General features: G+C 40.5%; 1 protein-coding gene across 1 annotated transcript; it reads right to left on the bottom strand.

Moving 5' to 3' along the window:
• Window positions 1-44: 44 nt before the first annotated feature.
• CD180 (CD180 molecule) lies at window positions 45-27,302 on the bottom strand (the record flags this gene model as incomplete). The annotated part of the gene is made up of 3 exons (XM_084234215.1): window positions 45-1,773; window positions 18,595-18,761; window positions 27,213-27,302. 3 exons carry the CDS (start codon window positions 27,300-27,302, stop codon window positions 45-47), a joined length of 1,986 nt encoding a protein of 661 aa, XP_084090341.1.

Genomic DNA, 27,302 nt, shown 5'->3' with positions numbered 1-27,302 from the left:
TTTTGCTAAACACATTTATTTTCCATCTCTACAAACCTTTAGCTCTAAATGTGATGGTATCTCTTCCTGAGGAGGATTTTAATTGAGCAAGTGAGAAGAAATATGAACAAGAATAAAAACATCACAAGAAAGAAAATGCCCGTGGGTGTAATGGCACAGGACAGTTCTACATCAGACAGCTTAGTTCCCCTTAAAGATGGGGGGTTTGCACACACGGTCTCCTCAGAGCCCTCCAGTTTTTGCAGGTTTTCTTTATACCATGTTATGAAATGAATATTTAAGCAAGTGCAATCCAAGGGATTGTGACTTAAATTGATGGTGCTTTGCTGCGACAAGATGTGGAGGAGATGGGAAGGGACGATGCTCAAGCTGTTGGCACCCAGATTGAGGTAGATCCCCTTCAAGGGGCTGAGCGCCTCGATGCTCATGCCTGTCAGGCTGTTGTGGCTTAAGTCTAAATGGCTTATTTTTTGAAGGCTCTGGAATGCTTGCTGGTCTATGGAGAGGAGATCACAGAAGGATAAAATGAGAATCTCCAAGGTGCCCACTGTCTGAAATATATTGGTGTTTGGGATGCTCCCATCTGGAAAGCGATTGCCCTGGAAGTTTAGATGGCGGAGATCCCGCAGGCCTGCTAGCAGGTGCTGATTACTAGTATCAAGGAGGCAGTGAGAGAGATTCAGAACGTGCAGATGGTCAAGGTTTTGGAAAGGACTTTGTGGAGCATTAACATGCAAGTGAGTAAATGCCAAATCCAGGACTTCTAGGCGAGGACACTCTTTGAACGCCTTACTCTGGAGACCAACTGGCTCGTTATAGCTCAGGTTTAGGTATTGCAGGTGGAGCAGGTTTTTGAGCTGCAGATGGCAGCAATCAGAAGCCTCTATGTTACTGTGACTTAAGTCAAGTTTCTGCAGATCTTCTAGTTTTTCTAAACAACTAACACCAAGGTCAAGTTTCTTCGAGTTGCCTTTGATGTAGAGGTCAGTAAGGGAAGGGAAACTGGCAGCACTGATTTGACACAATTCGTCAAAATCATTTACATTGAGAACTAATTTCTTGAGAGAGTTCATACCCTTAATCCCAGAGGGTAACTTTTTCAAGTGAGTTTGTGTCAGATCCAATTCCTGAAGCCGATTGAAGCACCGAAATGTGGCAGGTGAGAAGTCAGAGAAATGGTGCTTCTGCAGGTTGATACTCTCAACAGACATGTCACAAAGTCCCTCAAACATGGCTGAAGTAATATCTTCATTAATAATGTCCTCAAATGTCCCTAGCCAGAGAGATTGGGCAGTAGAGTTCTTCAGACCAGTTAATATAACAGACAAGTTAAGAGACCCTCCAAATTTCAGGCTTTGGAAAATTTTGGAATGGAAAGCCCCAGGCTCAATGCCCTTAATGTCATTGCCATTGAAGTTAAGGCTCAGGTTGGTGGCCTGCTTCAGAGGACCCATGTCCTCACTGGAAATGTAGTGTATAGCATTATTCTGAAAATCCAGTACTTTCAGATTCTGTGTTGGGAAATTTTCAGGGAACTTAATGGAGGAAAGATGGTTGCCTCCTAGGTGCAAACTTTCTAAGTTTTCCAGATTGTGCACTGGAATAAACTCAAGATTAGTTATTCCTGTTTGGGTTAAGAAAAGATGCTTCAGTGACATGGGTCCATTAAGTGATGTTTCTGCCATGAAGATGAGGGGGTTTCCAGTCAACACAAGAGTGTTCAATTGATGATGTCTTTGAAAAGTGTCTTCATGTATCCAATTAATCTGGCACCTTAAAAGTATAACAGTACTTAGCAATAATTAATTAGGAAACAAAACTGTCACAGTGATTGATATTAATAGTGTCATCTTTTGTATACAGTAAAAACAGTGTATGTTATTCAAAGATAAACATTCTTTCTTTGGTACTCACAGATGGGCTATTGTACTGAATGACTAGCCTCTGACTTAAAATTTTTTCCAGATATCTTTGTCCCTTTATGTCAAATTCTAAGAGGTTTGTGTTTGGAAACTACAAAATCAAACTATAATATTTTAAGTAATATAGAATGGGTCATATATAATAAATAACATGATAATTAGCACATGAATCTGTATCATCCTGGGCAAGTCACAGTTGAATATCAATCTCTGGTTGAAAGATAGTTCGTCTATAATCTCTCATCTATAATCATCTACATATAACCTGGTTTTTCATCTATAACCTATAGAAATAATGAGTACTTTGTAGAATGGTTGTGAATCAAATGAAATATATGAGAATACTGCATAGCAATGTGGAACTCTGGAAGTTCAGAGAAAAACATTCTGAATTGCACCCCAAAATAGTGACTAAAACCCCTTCCCTAAACACACACATACCCCTTCCCTGGAGATCAATAGAATAATTTCTTACAAATGGATTGTGAAAAGGGAGCTTGAGTCCATATAGCCTGGGGTTTAACAAGCCCCAGGTAACAGTGGCAGGAGGCACTGGTTAGTTGATTATAGATTTTTGAGAGAACTACCTATCCTGTTTAATATTAATATTAATAATCCTTTCAATGGGTGACTTAAAAAAAGAAAGCTAGCTCACAGAGGGAGGCCTTGGGGCTATGTGTTTGGCTTGGTTCTAGGTGCAATGAGAACAAAAACAAACACAGTAAAAATCCACTGAGATTCCCTAACCATCAGCTGCCACTCATGAGGACTGTGGCCTACATTTATGCTGTCTTGCCAACTTTCCAAAAAATTCAAGTGGAAAATTTAAATTGGTTCCAAGATAGTAGTAACTTTAGGTAACAGGTAGGAACAAATAAAAATATACTTAATTATGTTTTTGAAAGAAAAACATCTGAATTTGCATAAAAGTAAAGAGAATAGTACAATGAACTGTCATATCTCACAGACACAATAATCCTCAAGATTTTCCTATAAATGCTTCTTTGCTTTATCTACATGTACATCTATCTCCTGAATTTAAGCAAATTCTAGATACCCTATACATATTTCAGTATGTACCCAGTGAAACACATTAGCCAGTTAGCAACAACAACAACAAAATGTCCTAGAGGATCAGATTGAAAAAGAAAGCAGATACAAGAATTATCAGATATCTCTCATATAATATGTAAAAAATATATGATACAACTAATATATCATATATGTAGCATGTATTATCAGAATATACCATAAATATGTTTTCATCAGACATGTTTGATATGTTTAAAGGAAATATTAAGAACCAAAAGGATACTATGTATAAATATATTAAAATAGAAATATATTTAAAAAATGAAAATCAGTAAAACTTTTTGAAATAGGAAAAGTAACAAATGATAGAAGAAAGTTTAAGTTTTTTCAGACTCAGCTGAAAAAAATATTAATAGACTAGAAGTAGAGAGGAGAAAATTACCTAGAATACAGTCTAAAAAACAGCAAAGATGGAAAACAACAAAGATACGAAAATGCTTGAAGGATTGATGAGAAGATGCAGTCTAAGCTAAACAGAGATCCAGAAGGAGTAAAGGAGTAAAAGGGCAAGACAAGTTCAGATAGTTATTAGAGGATCTTAGAGTTGAAAATTTCAGAGATCCCAACAATCTACACAATGTAGCAGTGTGATATTACAGAATGCCGAAGCCAAATAGAAGCTATTAAAAACACACAAAGAGCAACATGGCGGCGAGGAGACACTGCGAGTAAGATCTCCCATTAAAAAAAGTTAATAGGGAGGAAAAGCGGCAGGTCCCAGTGAGAACTGGGACACGGAAGATAAACGGGTGACTCCAGCAAACTACCTGAAGAAGAAAGTGGCCATAAAAGAGCACTAGAAGGGAGGAAAGCGCAGAACCCTGCTCCCCTCCCCCACCCACAGAGTCAGCGCTCTCCAACCAACAGAGAGGAGGAAAAAAACAAACTAAAATGACCAACAAGAACAAACTACGCAGCAAGCGGGACTGGGAGTGGAAAGTAACTATTGCAGCCACCACACCCCGTGAACGGGAGCTGTGGAGAACCCTGCAGGATTCGCACAGCGGTGAGCTCTAGGCGCCATTAGAGAACAGCAGAGACGGCGGGAGACCCGCACACAGCCCAGGCCAGCCGGTAAGCTTGCGCGGAAAAGCGGTGCGCTGGAAAAGCAAATGCGGAACGGGATCGCTGCTGCCCAGGTCCCCGCGCCTGAGACCTAGGCTTGCGGGGAGACGCGTGGGGTCCCTCACTGAAGTGAAGTGAAAGTCCCTCACTGAGTAATCAGAAACCAGGCGCCCAGACACGGGAGCGGGGTGCAAAAGTTGCCATTGCTGCGGCCACTGAACTGGGCTACAGCCCGCGTCCTGGACCTGAGGGCTTTGGAACTGAGACCCGGGGCACGAAATTCGGGGCGTGGGCTCTCCATGATGGTGGGGCACAAGGCAGACACAGCACCCCAAAGCCGTTGAGGTTTTCCTTACCATTCCCACTCTGTTCCCTGCCACACGGGGTGAAAAACACAGCTCCCCAAGCGCACTAGGTGAGATCTCTGGCGCCACCTAGCGACCAGAAAAAAAGTCACTAACACCTTTCTTCAGAAAAGACCACTTGACAGGTAGAAGGCGGAGCCCATGGCCAGCTGGGAAGTTAGCCCACCCCAGGCCCCTTCAGACCAGCAGTCTGAGCCCACAGGGGGAGCAGGCACCCACGGCCAGGGAACACCGGGCGCGCAGAAGAGTATGCCTGAGACCGGACGCGCAGGGAGTGCGTCCCGCATCACCATTTTAGAACAGGGACATTTCTTCAGTAAAGACTGCAGAAGGCTCCCTCAGGAGGCAAAGGTGAGCGGGGAAGCTCGCCCACGCCAGGCCCCGTCTGGCCTGCAGTCCAAACCCAGAGGGGGAACGGGAACCCACCGCCGGGGCAGACCAAGCACACAGAGGAGTGTGTCCCCACATCGGCATTTTAGAACAGGGACCCTTCTTCAGTAAAGACTGCTTGAAACCGACAGATGGCTCCTAGAGAAGCCAGAGGGGAGCAGAGAAGCTCACCCAAGATGCCAGCCAGTCCCAGCAAAACAGTATCCCAATACATACGACAAATTAGAAAACAGACAGTAGAGAGTAGAAGAACCACACGCAACCTAACAACCCCTCAGGAAAAAAGCACACCACAGAAAGAAAACCACATCCCAGATTGTAACGACAGTAACTTGGAAGAACTTCTGAGCCTTCCAGAAAGAGAATTTAAATTTGCCATGATTAAAAAAATGACAGAACTCATGAAGGAAATTGAGTCCCTAAAGAGGGAAAACAATGCTCAGAAGAAAGAAATTGAGTCCTTAAAGAGGGAAGTGAAAGAAACGCAGGGGATCAAAGAATTAATGGAGGAATTAAAGAACTCTGGGAAAAGCAATGAAAGCAGAATAGATGAAATGGAAGAACGAATAAGTACTCTTGAAGACACAGAAATAAAAAGAACCAAAACAGAAAAGGAAAGAGAAGTACGAAGGAAAAAGAACGAAGAAAGACTTCGGGAACTATCTGACTCCATGAGGAAAGGAAATATAAGAGTTATAGGAATACCAGAAGGAGAGGAGAGAGATGTAGGAACAGAGAAAATATTCCAGGAGATAATTGAAGAGAACTTCCCAAATGCGAAGAAGGAACTGAAAATTGATATACAAGAAGCAAGAAGCACACCAAACTTCCATGACGAAAGGAAAAATACAGCAAGACACATAATAGTGAAGCTCCCAAGAATCCAGGACAAGGAAAAAATAATGAAGCTGACAAGAGGGAAGAAACAGATAACATTCAAAGGAAAACCAATCAGGCTGACATCAGACTTCTCTGAAGAAACACTACGGGCAAGAAGAGAGTGGAGGGACATAGTCAACAGACTCCAAGAAAACAGATGTCAACCAAGAATACTCTATCCCGCAAAGCACTCCTTCCTCTATGAAGAAAGAATAAGGACCTTCCCAGACAAACAGAAACTCCGGAATTTCATTACGACTAAACCCCCACTCCAAAAAATACTACAAGGAGTCCTAAAGCCAGAACCTCAGAGGGACGAATAACAACGAAAGAAGGCAAGAAAAAAAAAGTTATTAAAAGAATAAATAAAATCAAAGGAAAGAAAAAACACAATGGCAAATACAGATGCTAACATATCAATATTAACCCTAAATGTAAATGGACTAAACTCTTCAATAAAAAGACACAGAGTTGCAGCCTCGATTAAGAAACAAAACCCAACCTTTTGCTGTCTCCAGGAAACACATTTAGCTACAAAAGATAAAAATAGACTCAAAGTTAAAGGATGGAAAACAATCCTACAAGCAAATGGACCAAAAAAGAAAGCAGGAACAGCTATACTTATATCAGATAAAACAGACTTCAAACTCAAAAAAATAAAAAAAGACCCCAATGGTCACTACATTATGATCAAGGGGACAATACTTCAAGAAGAAATAACACTCATTAACATATACTCACCTAACGAAGGAGCACCAAAATATATCAGACAACTGTTGTCCTCCCTGAAAACAGACATCAGAGAAAACACATACGTAGTGGGAGACTTCAACACACCACTATCAACAATGGATAGATCAACAAGACAAAAAATAAGTAAAGAAACTAAAGCTCTAAATAAGGACCTAGAGCATTTGGGCTTAACAGACATCTATAGAACACTAAACCCCCAAAAAACGGAGTACACATTTTTCTCAAGCGCACACGGATCATTCTCCAGGATTGATCACATACTGGGGCACAAGACAAACATCAACAGATACACCAAGATTGAAATCATACCAAGCATCTTTTCTGACCATGAAGGCATCAAGCTAGAAATAAACCATAAAAAGAAGGCAAGGAACTTTCCTACCTCATGGAGACTAAAGACCACACTACTGGAAGACCACTGGACTAATTAGGAGATCCAAGAGGAAATTAAAAAATTCTTTGAATTGAATGACAAGGAGGACACCAATATCCTAATGTATGGGACGCAACAAAAGCAGTAATAAGAGGAAAATATATAGCAATAGAAGCTCACATCAAGAAACAAGAAAGAACTCAAAGAAACAACCTAATCTCGAAGCTCAAAGATCTAGAAAAAGAACAACAAAAAAACCCCAAAACCAGTAGAAGAAAAGAAATAATAAAAACCAAAGCAGAAATAAATGAAATTGAAACTAAAAAAACAATCCAAAAGATTAATGAAACCAAGAGCTGTTTCTTCGAAAAAATCAATAAAATAGACAAACCCCTAGCCAGGCTCACAAAGGAAAAAAGGGAAAAAACACAAATAAACAGGATCAGAAATGAAAGAGGAGAAATCACAACGGACACAGCAGAAATCAAAAGAATAATCAGTAACTACTACGAAGAGTTATATGGAAACAAGTTCAACAATCTAGAGGAGATGGACAAATTCCTACAACTCTACAATCACCCAAAGCTAGATAAAGAAGAAATAGAACACCTAAACAGACCAATTACAAGCAGCGAAATTGAAATGGTAATCAAAAACCTCCCCAAAAACAAAAGCCCAGGACCTGATGGATTTACAAATGAATTCTACCAAACATTCAGAGATGAATTAGTGCCTATCCTTCACAAACTCTTCCAAAAAATTGAGAAGGAAGAGACAATACCAAACACATTCTATGAAGCCAACATTACACTAATACCAAAACCAAACAAGGACAACACAAAAAAGGAAAAATACAGGCCAATCTCCCTAATGAACACTGATGCAAAAATCCTCAACAAAATTTTAGCTATCAGAAACCAACAATGTATCCATAAGATAATTCACCACGACCAAGTAGGATTCATTCCAGGGACACAAGGATAGTTTAACATCTGAAAATCAATCAATGTTATCCAACACATCAACAAAAAGAAATATAAAAACCATATGATAATATCAGTAGATGCTGAGAAAGCTTTCGACAAAGTGCAACACCCATTCATGATAAAAGCCCTTGAAATTCTTGGGATACAAAGAACATACCTCAACATCATAAAGGCCAACTATGACAAGCCAACAGCCAGTATCATTCTCAATGGTGAAAAGATGAAAGCAATTCCATTAAGATCTGGAACAAGACAAGGATGTCCACTCTCACCACTGCTTTTCAATATAATACTGGAAGTCCTAGCCAGAGCAATAAGACAAGAGAAAGACTTCCAAGGAATCCAAATAGGAAAAGAAGAAGTCAAACTATCACTATTTGCAGATGATATGATAATATACATAGAGAACCCCAAAAACTCCACAGAAAAACTAATTCAACTCATCAATCAGTTCAGTAAAGTGGCAGGATACAAAATCAACACGCAAAAGTCAGTAGCCTTCCTATACACAAACAATAAATCTGAAGAAGAAGAAGAAATAAAAAAAAAAACCATCCCTTTTATTATCAAAACAAAAAAAATCCAATATTTGGGCATAAATCTAACAAAAGAGGTAAATTACCTATACAAAGAAAACTATAAAACACTGTTAAAAGAAATAGAAGAAGACACAAAGAAATGGAAAGACATCCCCTGTTCATGGATTGGAAGAATAAACATTATTAAAATGGCCATCCTACCAAAAGCAATATACAGATTCAATGCTATTACAATCAAAATTTCAATATCATTCTTCAAAGAAATAGAACAATTATTGATGAAATTCATATGGAATCACAAAAAACCCCGAATAGCCAAAGCTCTCCTGAAACAAAAAGAAGGGAATGGAGGCATCACACTTCCAGACTTCAAACTATACTACAAAGCCATAATTATCAAAACTGCATGGTATTGGAACAAGAACAGACATACAGACCAATTTAATCAAATAGAAAATCCAGAAATAAACCCACAGATTTATGATCAACTAATCTTTGACAAAGGAGCAAAGAATATGCATTGGAGCAAAGAAAGTTGTTCAATAAATGGTGCTGGGAAAACTGGGTCGCTACATGCAAAAGAATGAAGCTTGACCACTACCTCACACCATACACAAAAATCAACTCAAAATGGATTAAAGAACTAGACATAAGGCCTGAAACCATAAAATACATAGAAGGAAATATAGGAGAAACACTACGTGATTTGCACATCAAAGACATCTTTACAGACACATCACCCAAAGCAGTGATAGTGAAGGCAAAGATAAACAGCTGGGACTACATCAAATTAAAGAGCTTCTGCACAGCAAAAGAGACAATAACAAAAACAAAGAGAAACCCCACCAACTGGGAAAACATTTTTGCACACAACACTAATGATAAAGGACTGATCACAAAAATCTGCAAAGAGCTGATGAGACTCAACAACCGCAAAGAAAATAATCCAGTCAAAAAATGGGCAGAAGAGCTAAAAAGAAACTTCTCTGAAGAGGAAATGCAAATGGCCAACAGGCATATGAAAAAATGTTCAACATCACTTGTAATCAGGGAAATGCAAATCAAAACTACCATGAGATACCATCTTACACCAGTGAGAATGGCACATATTAAAAAAACTAGCAACAACAAATGCTGGCGAGGGTGTGGAGAAAAAGGAACTCTTCTGCACTGTTGGTGGGAGTGCAAACTGGTCCAACCACTATGGAGAGCTGTGTGGACATTTCTTGACCTACTAAACATAGAGCTTCCATATGATCCAGCAATTCCACTCCTAGGTATTTACCCAAAGGACACAGAAACATCAATTCCAAAGAGCACCTGCACCCCTATGTTTATAGCAGCACTATTTACAATAGCTAAGCTTTGGAAACAGCCCAGATGCCCAAAAGTAGATGACTGGATCAAGAAGATGTGGTACATATATACCATGGAATATTACTCAGCATTTAAAAAAGATAAACACGGAGAGGGGCGGAGCAACATGGCGGCGAGGAGACGCTGCGAGTAAGATCTCCCATTAAAAAAAGTTAATAGGGAGGAAAAGCGGCAGGTCCCAGTGAGAAATGGGACACGGAAGATAAACGGACGACTCCAGCAAACTGCCCGAAGAAGAAAGTTGCCATAAAAGAGGACGAGAAGGGAGGGAAGCGCAGAACCCTGCTCCCCTCCCCCGCCCACAGAGGCGGCACTCTCCGACCGGCGAGACGAGGGAAACAACAAACGAAAACGGCCAACAAGAAAAACGGACGCAGCAAGTGGGACTGTGAGTGGAAAGGAACTATTGCAGCCACCACACCCCGTGAACGGGAGCTGAGACGAACCCTGCAGGATCCGCCGCAGAGGTGAGCTCCAGGCGCCATTAAAGAGAGAGCCCCGCCCCCCAGGAGGAGACCAGCACCAGCACACAGCCCCGGCCGCCCGGTAAGCTTGCGCGAAAGCTGCGCTCGGATTGCAGCTGCCCAGGGCCCTGCGCCTGCGACCTAGGCTTGCGGGGAGACGGCGGAGGCCCTCCCTGAGTGAGCAGGAACAAGGTGCCCAGGCAGGGGAGCGGGATTCAAAAGGCGCCATTCCCGCGCCACTGATCTGGGCTACAGCGTCCTGGAACTGAGGGCTTTGGAACTGAGACCCGGGCGGAGGCCCTCCCTGAGTGAGCAGGAACAAGGCGCCCAGGCAGGGGAGCGGGATTCAAAAGGCGCCATTCCCGCGCCACTGATCTGGGCTACAGCCCGCGTCCTGGAACTGAGCACTTTGGAACTGAGACCCGGGCGGAGGCCCTCCCTGAGTGAGCAGGAACAAGGCGCCCAGGCAGGGGAGCGGGATTCAAAAGGCGCCATTCCCGCGCCACTGATCTGGGCTACAGCCCGCGTCCTGGAACTGAGGGCTTTGGAACTGAGACCGGGGCACGAAATTAGGGGCGTGGGTTCCCCACGACGGTGGGGCACAAGGCAGACACAGCACCCCAAAGCCGTTGAGGTGTACCCTACCATCCCCGCTCTGCTCCCTGTCCCACGGGGTGGAAAATCAGCTCCCCAAGGGCTCTAGGAGAAATCTCTGGCGCCACCTAGCGACTTGACCCCAGCACAGGCTACTGAAGGAGCTAGTGGCCAGCTGGGGAGTTAGCCCACACCGGGCCCCTTCCGAACAAGTAGTCTGAGCCCACAGGGAGAGCGAGCACCCACAGCCGGGGCAGACCAGGCACGCAGAAGAGTGTGCCTGAGACCAGAAGCGCAGGGAGTGTGTCCCACATCACCATTTTAGAAAAGGGACATTTCTTCAATAAAGACTACCTGCAGAAGGCTTCCTCAGGAGCCAGAGGTGAGCGGGGGAAGTTCGCCCACGCCAGACCCCCTCTGGCCTGCAGTCCAAGCCCAGAGGGGAGCAGGAACCCACCGCCGGGGCAGACCAGGCGCACAGGGGAGTGTGTCCCCACATCGGCATTTTAGAACAGGGACCTTTCTCCAGTAAAGGCTGCTTGAAACTGACAGATGACTCCTGGAAGAACCAGAGGGGAACAGAGAAGCCCACCCAAGATGCCGGCCAGTCCCAACAACACAGTGTCCCAACGCATACGGCAAATTAGAAAACAGACAGTAGGGAGGAGAAGAACCACACGCAACCTAGCAACTCTCCAGAGAAAAAGCACACCACAAAAAGAAAGCCAGCCCCCAGATTGCAACGACAATAACTTGGAAGAATTTCTGAGCCTTCCAGAAAGAGAATTTAAAATTGCCGTGATTAAAAAACTGACAGAAGTCATAAAGGAAAACAATGATAAGGGAAAAATAATCAACGATCAGAAGAATGCAATTGAGTCCCTAGAGAGGGAAAACAATGGTCAGAAGAAAGAAATTGAGTCCCTAAAGAGGGAAGTAAAAGAAATGCAGGAGATCAAAGAATTAATGGAAGAACTAAAGAATTCTGGGAAAAGCAATGAAAGCAGAATAGATGAAATGGAAGAACGAATAAGTAATCTTGAAGACACAGAAATAAAAAGAACCAAAACAGAAAAGGAAAGAGAAGTACGAAGGAAAAAGAACGAAGAAAGACTTCGGGAACTATCTGACTCCATGAGGAAAGGAAATATAAGAGTTATAGGAATACCAGAAGGAGAGGAGAGAGATGTAGGAACAGAGAAAATATTCAAAGAGATAATTGAAGAGAACTTCCCAAATGTGAAGAAGGAGCTGAAAATTGATATACAAGAAGCAAGAAGAACACCAAACTTCCACGACGAAAGGAAAAATACAGCAAGACACATAATAGTAAAGCTCCCAAGAATCCAGGACAAGGAAAAAATAATGAAGCTGGCAAGAGGGAAGAAACAGATAACATTCAAAGGAAAACCAATCAGGCTGACATCAGACTTCTCCGAAGAAACACTACGGGCAAGGAGAGAGTGGAGGGACATAGTCAACAGACTCCAAGAAAACAGATGCCAACCAAGAATACTCTATCCCGCAAAGCTCTCCTTCCTCTTTGAAGAAAGAATATGGACCTTCCCAGACAAACAGAAACTCCAGAATTTCATTGCAACTAAACCCCCACTCCAAAAAATACTACAAGGAGTCCTAAAGCCAGAACCTCAGAGCGACGAATAACAATGAAAGAAGGCCAAAAAAAAAAAAAAGTTATTAAAAGAATAAATAAATAAAATCAAAGGAAAGACAAACACAATGGCAAATACAGATGTTAACATATCAATATTAACTCTAAATGTAAATGGACTAAACTCTTCAATAAAAAGACACAGAGTTGCAGCCTGGATTAAGAAACAAAACCCAACCTTTTGCTGTCTCCAGGAAACACATTTAGCTACAAAAGATAAAAATAGGCTCAAAGTTAAAGGATGGAAAACAATCCTCCAAGCAAATGGACCAAAAAAGAAAGCAGGAACAGCTATACTTATATCAGATAAAACAGATTTCAAACTCAAAAAGATAAAAAGAGACCCCAATGGTCACTACATTATGATCAAGGGGACAATACTTCAAGAAGAAATAACACTCATTAACATATACTCACCAAACGAAGGAGCACCAAAATATATCAGACAACTGTTGTCCTCTCTGAAAACAGACATCAGAGAAAACACATACGTAGTGGGAGACTTCAACACACCACTATCAACAATGGATAGATCAACAAGACAAAAAATAAGTAAAGAAACCAAAGCTCTAAATAAAGACCTAGAGCAATTGGGCTTAACAGACATCTATAGAACACTAAACCCCAAAAAAACGGAGTACACATTTTTCTCAAGCGCACACGGATCATTCTCCAGGATCGATCACATACTGGGGCACAAGACAAACATCAACAGATACACCAAGATTGAAATCATAGCAACCATCTTTTCTGACCATGAAGGCATCAAACTAGAAATAAACCATAAAAAGAAGGCAAGGAACTTTCCTACCTCATGGAGATTAAAAACCACACTACTGGAAGACCATTGGACTAATGAGGAGATCAAAGAAGAAATTAAAAAATTTTTTGAATTGAACGACAAGGAGGACACCAATATCCTAAATGTATGGGATGCAGCAAAAGCAGTAATAAGAGGAAAATATATAGCAATAGAAGCTCACATCAAGAAACAAGAAAGAACGCAAAGAAACAACCTAATCTCGAAGCTCAAAGATCTAGAAAAAGAACAACAAAAAAACCCCAAAACCAGTAGAAGAAAAGAAATAATAAAAACCAAAGCAGAAATAAATGAAATTGAAACTAAAAAAACAATCCAAAAGATCAATGAAACCAAGAGCTGGTTCTTTGAAAAAATCAATAAAATAGACAAACCCCTAGCCAGGCTCACAAAGGAAAAAAGGGAGAAAGCACAAATAAACAGGATCATCAATGAAAGAGGAGAAATCACAACGGACACAGCAGAAATCAAAAGAATAATCAGTAACTACTATGAACAGTTATATGGAAACAAGTTTAACAATCTAGAGGAGATGGACAAATTCCTACAGCTCTACAATCACCCAAAGCTAGATAAAGAAGAAATAGAACACCTAAACAGACCAATTACAATTAGCGAAATTGAAATGGTAATCAAAAACCTCCCCAAAAACAAAAGCCCAGGACCTGATGGATTTACAAATGAATTCTACCAAACATTCAGAGACGAATTAGTGCCTATCCTTCACAAACTCTTCCAAAAAATTGAGAAGGAAGGGACAATACCAAACACGTTCTATGAAGCCAACATTACACTAATACCAAAACCGAACAAGGACAACACAAAAAAGGAAAACTACAGGCCAATCTCCCTAATGAACACTGATGCAAAAATCCTCAATAAAATTTTAGCTATCAGAATCCAACAATGTATCCATAAGATAATTCACCACGACCAAGTTGGATTCATTCCAGGGGCACAAGGATGGTTTAACATCCGAAAATCAATCAACGTTATCCAACACATCAACAAAAAGAAATATAAAAACCATATGATAATATCAATAGATGCTGAGAAAGCTTTCGACAAAGTGCAACACCCATTCATGATAAAAGCCCTTGAAATTCTTGGGATACAAGGAACATACCTCAACATCATAAAGGCCATCTATGACAAGCCAACAGCCAGTATCATTCTCAATGGTGAAAAGCTGAAAGCAATTCCATTAAGATCTGGAACAAGACAAGGATGTCCACTCTCACCATTGCTTTTCAATATAATACTGGAAGTCCTAGCCAGGGCAATAAGACAAGAGAAAGACATCCAAGGAATCCAAATAGGAAAAGAAGAAGTCAAACTATCACTATTTGCAGACGATATGATATTATACATAGAGAACCCCAAAAACTCCACAGAAAAGCTAATTCAACTCATCAATCAGTTCAGTAAAGTGGCAGGATACAAAATCAACACGCAAAAGTCAGTAGCCTTCCTATACACAAACAATAAATCTGAAGAAGAAGAAATCAAAAAGACCATCCCTTTTGTTATTGAAACAAAAAAAATCAAATATTTGGGAATAAATCTAACAAAAGAGGTAAAGGACCTATACAAAGAAAACTATAAAACACTGTTAAAAGAAATAGAAGAAGACACAAAGAAATGGAGAGACATCCCCTGCTCATGGATTGGAAGAATAAACATTATTAAAATGGCCATCCTTCCAAAAGCAATATACAGATTCAATGCTATTCCAATCAAAATTTCAATGTCATTCTTCAAAGAAATAGAACAATTATTGATGAAATTCATATGGAATCACAAAAAACCCCGAATAGCCAAAGCTCTCCTGAAAAAAAAAGAAGGGAATGGAGGCATCAGACTTCCAGACTTCAAACTATACTACAAAGCCATAATCATCAAAACTGCATGGTATTGGAACAAGAACAGACATACAGACCAATGGAATCGAATAGAAAATCCAGAAATAAACCCACAGATTTATGGTCAACTAATCTTTGACAAAGGAGCAAAGAATATGCATTGGAGCAAAGAAAGTTTGTTCAATAAATGGTGCTGGGAAAACTGGGTCGCTACATGCAAAAGAATGAAGCTTGACCACCACCTCACACCATACACAAAAATCAACTCAAAATGGATTAAAGAACTAGACATAAGACCTGAAACCATAAAATATATAGAAGGAAATATAGGCGAAACACTACGTGATTTGCACATCAAAGACATCTTTACAGACACATCACCCAAAGCAGTGATAGTGAAGGCAAAGATAAACAGCTGGGACTATATCAAATTAAAGAGCTTTTGCACAGCAAAAGAGACAATAACAAAAACAAAGAGAAACCCCACCAACTGGGAGAACATTTTTGCACCCAACACTAATGATAAAGGACTGATCACAAAAATCTGCAAAGAGCTGATGAGACTCAACAACAACAAAGAAAATAATCCAGTCAAAAAATGGGCAGAAGAGCTTAAAAGAAACTTCTCTGAAGAGGAAATGCAAATGGCCAACAGGCATATGAAAAAATGTTCAACATCACTTGTCATCAGGGAAATGCAAATCAAAACTACCATGAGATACCATCTTACACCAGTGAGAATGGCACATATTAAAAAAACTAGCAACAACAAATGTTGGCGAGGGTGTGGAGAAAAAGGAACTCTTCTGCACTGTTGGTGGGAGTGCAAACTGGTCCAACCACTGTGGAAAGCTGTGTGGAGATTTCTGGACCTACTAAACATAGAGCTTCCATATGACCCAGCAATTCCACTCCTAGGTATTTACCCAAAGGACACAGAAACATCAATTCCAAAGAACACCTGCACCCCTATGTTTATAGCAGCACTGTTTACAATAGCTAAGCTTTGGAAACAACCCAAATGTCCAAAAATAGATGACTGGATCAAGAAGATGTGGTACATATATACCATGGAATATTACTCAGCATTCAAAAAAGATAAACACATGCAATTTGCTGCAACATGGATGGCGCTGGAAGGGATCATGCTCAGCGAAATAAGCCAAAAAGAAAAAGAAAAATACCGGATAGTCTCACTCATAGCAGGAATCTAGAAAACTTAAATAAGGGACCAGGAAAATGAATAACTATAAGAAAGTGAAAATCAAAATCAACAAAAAACTATGAACCAGAGACACTTTTAGGGGGGCGGGGGCGGGAGGGGAGGGATTGGGGTCAGAATGGGGGGCTGCAATTGTATGGGGAATATAACAATAAAATTAAAAAAAAAATAAAAAAAAAATAAAAATAAGTAGTTCTATTTAAAAAAAAAAAATAAAAATAAAAATAAAAAAGATAAACACATGCAATTTGCAGCAACATGGATGGTGCTGAAAGGGATCATGCTCAACGAAATAAGCCAGAAAGAAAAAGAAAAATACCGGATGGTCTCACTCATAGCAGGAATCTAGAAAACTTAAATAAGGGACCAGGAAAATGAATAACTGTAAGAAAGTGAAAATCAAAATCAACAAAAAACTATGAACCAGAGACACTTTTTGGGCGGTGGGGGGCAAGAGGGGAGGGACTGGGGTCAGAATGGGGGGGTGAAATTGTATGGGGAATATAAAAATAAAATTTATTATTAATTAAAAATATAAGAATAATTTACTCATAAGAATGAGTCTCTAAGTGATGTCTGTCTTGCCAGAATAGAAATTTTATGACTTTCACATGTATCATATCTTCTTAGCTAATTCTCAATAAACGAGTATACTTGAAAAAAAATAAATAAAAACACACAAAAAGGGGGTGGATTACTTAGATGTGAACAATTAGACAGGACATTGCCTAACAGCAACAATGAAGACTAGAGTGAAAGCATAAAAGGGCTAAGAAAAAGTAACTCTTAATCTAGAATCTTATGTCAGAAAATACTGTGTTTCAAGAATGAGCATTAAGTAAAGACTCTCAGAAAAACAAAAACTGAGAGAGTTTACTGTTAACAGATTCTCACTCATCAAACAAATTTCTCAAGGCATACTTTGGAAAAAAGAAAAGTTATTCCAGAAAGGAAGATGAAAAGCAAGATGGAAAAATGAGCAAAGAGAACAGAAACCCTGTTGGTAAAGCTAAAGAAGCAATACTGAATAAAGGAATAAAAGCAGTGTGTAATTCATGACCAGATAACATATAAGGAGTTGAGGAGGGGAGGATTTTAGAAGGTTTGAGGTCATATTTTTATCACTTGGTGAAATTAGGGGCCAAAGAAACAGAGTGGTCCAACTAGAAGAACTAGCCTGTCCCAAGCACTATTTAAAAATGAATGTGGTCAGACTCATTCCACCTGCGAATGAGACACAGGAAAGGAGCGGAAAGTAAATTTCTTTGGGACATAATAGCTAGGTAGCAGAAGGATTTCTGTCTCTCTTTGAAAGGGCAAGGTTTTCTCTCAGGTAAGGTTTCTAATCATAGCACATGTTGTCTTGGCTGGAGCATGGCCTGAGGTCATTGGAGGGACACTGGATTGTGAATCAGGAAAGCTGAGTCCAGGCCTCCTTTCCCTGTGACTGTAAGCAAACTAACAAAATCTTCAGGGACCTCTGCTTCCTCATCAGATGCGGTTTGGGTGGTGTATCTGCCATGCCTACCTCACAGGGTGGTTATAAATTACTGTAGGGGGTAACTGTGCTCCCATTTTACAGATGCCTAAACTGGGAGGAGATGGAGCTACTGTGAGGGATGCAGATATCATCCTTTTTATCTACCCCCCCCACACACACTGTGATTCCCTTTTGTTTTCTTCCTTTATTTTCTTGTGATAGTTTTGCCCACTGTTTCAAGCACACTGGTTAAGTTTTTAAATTCCTGATTCCTCCTCTAAAACCAGAGAATGGAAAGCTTTTTCTAGTTTGTAGGGGAAAAAATTAATAGCTTGTGTGTGTGTGTTCCTCCTGCAAAATTCTCTCAAAATGTCATTAACCAATAAAAGCTATGCCCAAATGTAATAGAATATGACATCTGATTTAGTGCCAGTCTAGTTCCCAGTTTTGCTATCAATATTCCTTAGAACTTCTTGAACAGCACTGCTGACGCAATCTATTTGGAGAACAATCCACTTTCCTCTCCATTGATTGGGGTAACAACCCATTTTCCTCTCCATTGATTGGTGTTTAATTAAATTACATTTCATCTGTGTACAGATATTTCAGGGGAAAGGGTAAACAGATAGGATAAGCAGATTGTTCCTGTGCCCCAAAAGAAGGTCATGGAAACAATTCAAACTCACTAGATTGTTTATTTAAGTAAAACATGAAGCACATAAGGAACTCAGACACGTACCTGGTTAAATCCAAAAAGACAAGATCTATGAGTCTGATGAAAGTTGCATTTTGAATTGTAGGCAAGAAATTAAAACCAAATTCCAAAAATTCTGTTGTGTTTGGTAGATTGTCAGGAATTTCTCTGAGACCTAGATTTTCACAGTTATATGTCATGTTGGCTTCTTTCTGATGAGAAAAACAATGTAAATTAATGTCAGACTTTGCAATTTGGGTGACTATTAAGCAAAATTATATGTTTTATCCTTTGAACAGCAATCTCACTTCTAGGAGTCTGTACCAAATACATACTTGCAAAACCCCAAAATAACTTACACTAAAGTATTCATTTTAGTATTTTCTCTTGGTGATAGCAAAAGATTGGCAATTAGCAGATTATCCATCAATATATGACAAGATGACAAAGCATACATTCTTGGAATGGGAACTTCTGTGTCTGAAAATGGAATGAGTAAGCTCTCCATACCCTGAGGTGGGGTGATAACTAGGTATATCGCAAGGTTAATAAACAAGGTGCATGGTGTATATATAACATATATAGCATATAATATGCTAATTTTTGTATAAGAAAGGTATATATTTTCTAATATTTGTAAACAAACTCAAAAAATGGGGAAAAAACAAAAACTGTTTTTAAGGGAAGTGAAAAAAACAAATAGAGGAACAGGGATGGAAAGAGACATTTCTGAATTTACTTTGTCTTATAATCTTGAATTTGGATGCATGGAAATGTTTTGTTACCATTTGAAAATGAATCAACTCTAGATAAGCATCAGCAAACTGAGATAATCAATAAGACTTTGTGATGTGATGTAATGTGAAGTACACAGTACCTCCTATGAGCTATTATTGGCTACCCATCCCTTCCCCAGCAACAAAAAATTAAACTTGAATCTAATCAAGATCTTAAAACTTCACTTTCAGGCTACATGTGATATGATAAATTCAACAGCAGCACAATCAGCCAAATGCAGAGGGCAAGGCATTGTACAGAACTGACTTAATTTCATCAACATGTGAGTGATGGGGGAAGTGAAAAGGGAAATGTGGCCAGGACAGAGACTGTTCTTGTTAAAAGAGAAAAAGGGATGGAAAAGACATAACCAACCAATAAAGAGTAGCCCTTGTTTAAGTTCTGATTGAAATCAAGCATTTGAGAGAAGATATTTTATAGATGGTCAGGGAACTTTGAGGACAGGATATTAAGGAATTGAAAATTTTGTCAAAGGTAGGAGAAATTTTTTTGAGATGCATAAGAAGTATTTAGGGTAAATATGACTTGATGTTTGCGTTTTGCTTTAAAATACAGTAAAAGAGGCAAGATGTTGATGGTTGTAGAATGCTGAGTGATTGATAATGGAGGTTCCATGGAACTAGTTATTTTTGTCTCTGTTTAGAAATTTTCCTAATATATATTTTTTAAAAACCTAGTAGTGTGGAACAGACCTTATGTTATGTGGACTTGGAGTATTGACGACCGAATCAATTTTGAATATCTGCTGGCTACTAATAGCTGACGCTAGCATTAGGCACAGACCTGCAGGTGGGGCCAGAGGACCTCCTTACTCTAGACCCAGGAAAGACAAGTATTTAGAATTCTGCCAGTCACTGCTTGCTAAATGCCCTAAGTCAAGTTTTGCATCTTAGACTACCTAGATAAAAATGCGAAGGAGTTGGTTAGAAATGTATGGCATTTTGGGTCATAATTTATCTAAATATTGTCTTATGATGAAGGTTAGTGGGGTGTGTTTGCTATTTTGCATGGGGAGGCTTCCAGGAAAGGAAAATGATCTTCAAGGAATAGTTGGGGGCCAGCTCTCAGATCATCTCATCTCAGACAACCTTTCAGGCCCTGCCTTCTCCCGGGCCACATAGTAGTCTCACCAGACACCCTCTGATACTACTCTAGTCTGGGCAAGACAAGCCCCTTCAAATTCTAGATCAGGAGCTTTCCTCACACTGAGTGGCAAGCAGGTCTGTTTGTTAGAAACAGAAGGTTGCACACATCTGCCTTCATTCTGGAGTGTGAGGTTTTAGAATCACCATTTTAACTGCATTTCCCTTTCCTCCAACTTCTGCTTAGTGGGCCACTTTTTATAACTGCAGTGAGCATGCTTATTTACAGGAAATTGCCAGGTTTTTTTCCCCATATTTTAACAATATTAAGAATGTCACTGATGAAAATGCCATAATTATATTTTCTTGTAATTCATTCTTCATTTTGTAGACCTGATGTGCGCCAGGCACTGTCACAAATCTGTGTAATGAAACAGAAATGCACACTTTACTTTTAAAACTTAGATTTAGCTGACTGTGGGAAACTCATATGTTGCTAGACTTCTCTTTGGTGCCAGTGAACATGAAAGACCCAGAGAGATGGATTTGTAGCTGCTGCTCCTTAGCTGACAAGTTTTGGATTAGCTGTGAGGAGACTTTCTTTTCTGGCCTACTTTGGCATAACTGATGTCACGTGCACTTGGAGAAAGGGGGCCTTTGTCTTGCTCTAGTCTTTTTTTTTTTTAAAGATTTGTTTATTTATTTATACAAGAACCGGGGTACAGGCCAGATGCGCGGGAGGGTGAGAGGATTCACCAGAGCCAGAGTGGGGAACAGAACAGGCAGACTGACGAAACACACTGATGAGGGGAGAAGCGGGTGCGACAGAAGAGGTCTGCCCCACCATGTGGGACCCCTCGCTGGCCGGCCGGGATCGAACTGGCGCTGCAGAGGCTATGGACAACCTCACAATGCTGCGCTCACAACCTGCACCACCAGGGGAGGCCCTGTCTTGCTCTATTCTGACCCAAAAGAAAAAGGCTTAACACTGATCATGGCCTCCTTCTCCTGAATATATAAGTACATGTGACATCTGCATTATCCTCGTGTGTGCAGTAATGTGATTCAGAAAGCTGAGAATCAAGGAGGAGCTCAGCTAAGCCAGTGGCCTGAGGGAAATGAAATAAGGCAGGGAAATGAAATAGCTCTTTTTCAACCCAGGGAAAACTGAGCACCAGGCTAACACTACCAAGGAGTATTGGGAGGACCACCATCACCATAACACTAACTAATCTCCAGTAGGGTAGAAACTGCAATGAACTCGCTGCCCTCAGTTCCTAGGAGAAAGAAGCAAATGATGAGAATTGTAGCAAAGAGGAGAATTAATAAAACCAAAGACATTTTAGAGATGTCCTGGGCTCTTCCCATTGGCTTTTGTAATCATACTCCCATATAATCAAAATGACCATTACATATGGTGACTCCAAAACACCACATGCTCTGGAATCATCTAATCAACATTAACTTCCTTTTAATCTATTGTATTTTTCTAAGCAGAAAGTATACACACACACACAATCAATCATATTCTCTTTGTTGAGAGTAAATTGCTGATATCATGACCCTTTACTCCTTCATTTCTTAAGAAGCACAATGTCATCATAAAATTTGGGATATTTAATATTGACACAACATTATTATTCAATATATAATCTATATTCAAAATTTGCCAATTGTCCCAGTGTTGCTTTTTAGTAATTTTTGTCTTTCCAATGCAGGTGACTCATTGCATTGAACTTCATGTCTATTTAGTCTCCTATAATCCGAGATAATTCCTCAGCCTTTCATTGTCTAACATGGCATTGATTTTTACTTTTGTTTGTTTGAAAAAAATGCAGGCTCACATTTAGCAGCATGTCCCTCATTTGGGGTTTGTATGTATCCTCAGGATTTGATTTCAGTTATACATTTTTTGGTAGAAATATTTTAACATGAGGTAGTGTCTTTCTTCTGGCCAGGTTTCATATCAAAACTTCTTGAGAGGGATTTCTGAAAGCATAGCTCAGCTTCAGGACCACAGAGTGAGAATGCATGGGAGGAGGAGAGGACAGGATGCTAGAAAGGAATGCTGGGTCCCCACAGCCTGGCCACTGCAAGTTTGCCCCGGGCTGGGCCTGCTCCCAGAGCCACGTGCTCAGTGGCCTTTCCAGGCAGACATCTGTCTCCACTTCTGCACACTTGAGAGTTCCTTTGCACTCCATGTGACCACTTCCTAGAAATCCAGCCTTAGCTTTCTAGACCTCACTCACTATGAGGTTTATTTTTAAAGTCACTTTCTCTCTTTTCTGCTTTGACCCGTCCCATAACAGACAGGACCCTTCTTGATGTGAAGCCATGCATCCAGCAGGCCTGTGCCAGGCACATGGTATTCAGGTCAACTGCCTCAGGGCCACCTCTACCCCAGCTCAAGGATGTTTGCTCAGTGCTCACTGCTTCCTGAGACCTGTGCCAAACACTTTGCTCCAACTCTGCCTCAGAGCTGTGGCTTTTATAGACAGAACTCCCATGTCTACATATGTGTTTGCATTCCTCTTCCTCCAGGTATTCATTTGCATATTTTCTATCAGGATCTTATTTTGCTTCATTTCTGCTGTATCTCCAACTCCCTGCTATCCCACTATATTTTTCTCCTTTCTTATTTAGGACCTTTGGGCTTCACTCAAGTGCTGATCCCCATTTTTTCAGATGTTTCATCTGGACCTGCGTATGCAGCAGCACCCTTCCCATGTACCCTTCAGAGTCTGAGACGCTGAACCCCAACCCTCTCTTGTTCATCACTGCTCTGTCCATAGCTAGCTGTTTGACTAAGCCAAAGCCCAGAGTGACAATTACGCTCTGGAAGAAAAATAAACCACTCCCAAAGGGCACAGCCCTAAAACTTTGTTGTCCATCTGACTCCTCCAAGCAAAGGCCGTTCCAATTATATGTGATTTGGTTTCTGTTGGTCTTGAGCCAGACTGTTTGGGTTTACCTCCCAGCTCTCAAGCACCAAATTGTGGTCTCTGGACCTCCTTTTCCTCAATTATAGGTTGAGGATAATAACCTTCTTTGCAGGCCAGCTCTGAGAAGGAGTGAAATAATGTATGTCAAGCACTGAACAAGAAGAGGTATCATTTAAATGGGTCATTATTATATCATGCCATTGTCTAGAGGTACCAGGAAGCCCTGTATCCATGAACTTGGTGTTCTCATTCCTAGGACTCTTTCTCTCAATGGTTTTTAGTCAAGATAAGCCCATTTGAAAGGTGGAAATATGACTATAATCCCAAGCAATTATTTGATAGTGAATCCAAAATGTTTCCATTTCAAATCACAGATTACTGAATTCCACTGTGCCTTGACAACCTCCAAAGATTTGGTCATGGTTCCAAATTTGTTAAGAGAGAGAGACAGAGAGAGAGAGAACATACAGCATTTCAAAATGGAAGATTCCATGTGGAATGTTTATGGATATTTACTGCAATACTTCTACAACTTATATCTATATTTGGAATTTTTTTTCAAACAAAAAGTCTTAATAAAAATTTGACTGCTACATTATACCATATGCAAAAATCAATTCCAGATGAACTGTATATCTAAACACGAATCCTAGAAATTGATAAAATACAGAATAATATTCCTAGAAGATAATACAGGATTATATTGTGATGACCTTGGGGTAGTAAAAGATTTCTGAAATAGGACTTCTGTTCATTCAAAGATAATAACATTTTAAGGACACTAGCAAATGGTAGTGAGGTTGAGGAGCAATCAGAACTCACACACATTGCTGATGAGTAAAATTTGTAGTAACATTTCGGAAGGATATTTGGCAATATCAACTAAAGTTAAACACATGTATACCCTGTGACCAAATACATCCATTACCTGGAATACCCCTGATAAAAATATGTTCCTTTGTTTACTAAAGACATAGATAAGCATGTCCAAAGTAACAGCATGCATAATAGCCCAAAATTTGGAAACAATGCAAATGTTCACAAGCGCAGAATGGATAAGTGAAGGGCGGTCACTGATATGACAGAATACCATTCAGCAGTGGCACAAATGAATGAGAGCTGCATACAATACCATCAGTAAATCTTGCATGTTGAATGTTGAATGAAAGAAGCCAGACATGAAAAGAGGTCCCATATATATATATATATATATATAATTTAAAAGTAGGCAAAATCAATCTACGGGAAGAGAGTTAGAGCACTCATTCTTTTGGGGGTGATTGACTGGGAAGAGACAGGAGTGCAGGTGCTGAGAATGCTGGCTTCCTTGATCTGTGTGCTGGTCACATGGGCATGGAAATGGTGAGACTCATTGTTTTGACTTAAGTGAACAGGACACTTAGGATGGGTGAACTTCTCTATATTCGTGTTTCGCTTCAATAAAAGGTTTCTGAGCTCAGAATGGAATGAAACCTTGTTTTCAGGATCAGGCTTAGTAAGCGAATTGTGGTTGCCTGAACATATATATGGTATGTAGTTGATTGTGCTTAAACTCCAGGGAAAGAACAAAAGAGGAAAGGAGAGCAAGGGGAGGGGAGGTGAACTGTGATGCTTTGCATTTGAAGAGGTGCTAAACCCTAACCAAAATCTTTGTCTCCTGCCACTCCCACTTTTATCCCACTCATTTGCTGCCTAAAAGTTCCTTACTTCCAGGAACAAGCTGTATTCATTGGATTGCTCCCCAGTATTCACAGATAAATCAAGACTCAGTAAATAGCCTTACAAACTTGGTGTCTAGAAATACATGAAAGAAGAGGTAATGGGAAATCTAGAACCAATGTTAACTTAATAGGTCCCAAGACCTTTTAAAATCAGAGTTCTTCCAGGGGAAGGGCTTCGGGGAGGTACTGTATTAAAAAGTTTCATCTCACCTGACTTATCCAAAAAGGAAAGCTCTCATTACAGCATAGAGCCAGGCCTGAGTATGCTGGAAAACTCAGGAGTGCTCCTGTGACCTGAGAAGCATGGGAGGCCCTGAAACAGGCAGCAAAAGGACTAGGGCACTCTCCCCGCCTCTCGCCATTACTTTTTGCCAAAACAGACGACGTTTGCAATATGGAACCAGCATTGCTGGGACCTGGTGTCCTCAGTAGGAAGTTAGAGTGGTCCAGTATTCTCATGGGCTTCCCAAAGTATCATGGCCATTGTGGGCTTCAGAAGAGCCAAGGGCTTTGCACTGATGTGGGGGTTTAGGAGTTGATTTGGGAGAGTGAAGAGGCAGGGTGTTGAATAGAGCCTTCTTCCGAATGAACTGGAATTTAAATGGAAATATTATCCCATCTGAGGCTGTTTCCAGGAGATGGATGGCATACCTACCTGGTCACCAAAGAGGTGCCCCACTCCTATCCTCTTATCATGCCACGTACATGGCTGTGTGAAGTGACCTTCCAACTACTATGGTTAAATTGGATAATCTTCTGGGGGCAGGTAAAAACCTGTTATTCATTCACCCCTCTCTGTTGTGAGCTGAATTGTGTCCCCCTTCAAATTCATAATATTAACTCCATTGCCCTATTACAAGTTTCTTTGAAGACTGGATCTTCAGAGAGGTAATTAAATTAAACTGAATTCATTAGAGGGGGTTCTTATCCAACATGACTAGTGTCTTTACAAGAAGTATAAATTTGGACATTAACACAGTCAGGATAAACAATATGAGACAGAGAGGGGAGAGGTACAGTAAGTTGATGAGAGAGATCTCAGAAGAAACTCTGCTGGCACCTTGAACTTGGACTTGGAATCACCAGAAGTGTGAGAAAATGATTTTCTGTGGTTGAAGCCCCAAGCCTCTGGTACTTTGCTATGGCAGCCTGAGACAACTGCACCTGCCCAACCTTAACCTCTGCCAGGCCTCCTCTGTGCATCTTGATTCCATCTTATACCAGACTAGCAAGATTCTGCTCCTTTCTGCTCCTAGGCATTTTTCTAGTTCCAGCTGTGATTCTTGCCCTTGTCAGACAAGACAAGTCTTTGCCCTGCTCTTCACTGTGGCCCCCAAGAGCTACATCTCTTCATTTGCTACTCCTGTTCCTTCTTCTTCTAATACAGGAAAGCAGACTGTCCCGCCACCAAGACTGATGGTTCTCCTCAGCTCAGCCCTCATCTGGCAGGCAGTGTGGTGCTGCACACTTCAGTGGGGGAAGGTTGAAGCATGGTAGGAGATCACAAGACACTGAGGCCCTTCTCCTTTCTCATTACTCCCTCCAAGAACTTCCCATAGGCTGAGATAGATTGTTAAAGTCCAAAGAAAACAGGGAAATTTGGCTATATTCTCAGATAATACTCCTATGAGATAGTAAAACAGATGGAGGACTGTCCAACTTGAGAGGAAAGCCAGAATCATTGAGAGGGATCTTTCTGGTCTCTAAAACCTGGCATAGGATTTTCCAATTAATCCAAGAAATGGAAGGACTGTTTGGGAGAGTGGCCATGAACTGGGGTATGGGACACCCATACTAGGAAGCAGGTTCGGGGTCTATTCTTTGCACCGAGACTGTGGATTTCTTATGTCCAAATTAGGATTGAAGGGGGAGGAATTTGTTAGACAAGGAGAAAAATTCTCACCTTTTTCTGTATGAATCTATACAATTATTCCCTGACTGAGCTCTTTTGTTCCTTTTCTGCAATAATAATAACAAAACCAAAATTAATTTCTACACACCCTTTTGTCCTCTCAAGGAAAGTGAGTATTTAGATGCTTAGGCTCAGATGGGACTAACATGCTGAATCTCAAAATTTCTGGGCAGTTTAATCTGGATAAAGACAAACAGTTTGGACTTACCTCAGTGCACATCTGATTCAAAGATGTGATGATGCTACAGCTGGCAAAAAACAGCAGTGCCAAAAGGAAGCAACTGACATGGGAAGCCAT

Source organism: Talpa europaea (assembly GCF_964194135.1).
Source record: "Talpa europaea genome assembly, chromosome: 5".
Lineage (NCBI taxonomy): Eukaryota > Metazoa > Chordata > Mammalia > Eulipotyphla > Talpidae > Talpa > Talpa europaea.
The sequence above is the reverse complement of the archived record's forward strand: the minus strand, read 5'-3'. Positions and strand labels throughout refer to the sequence as shown.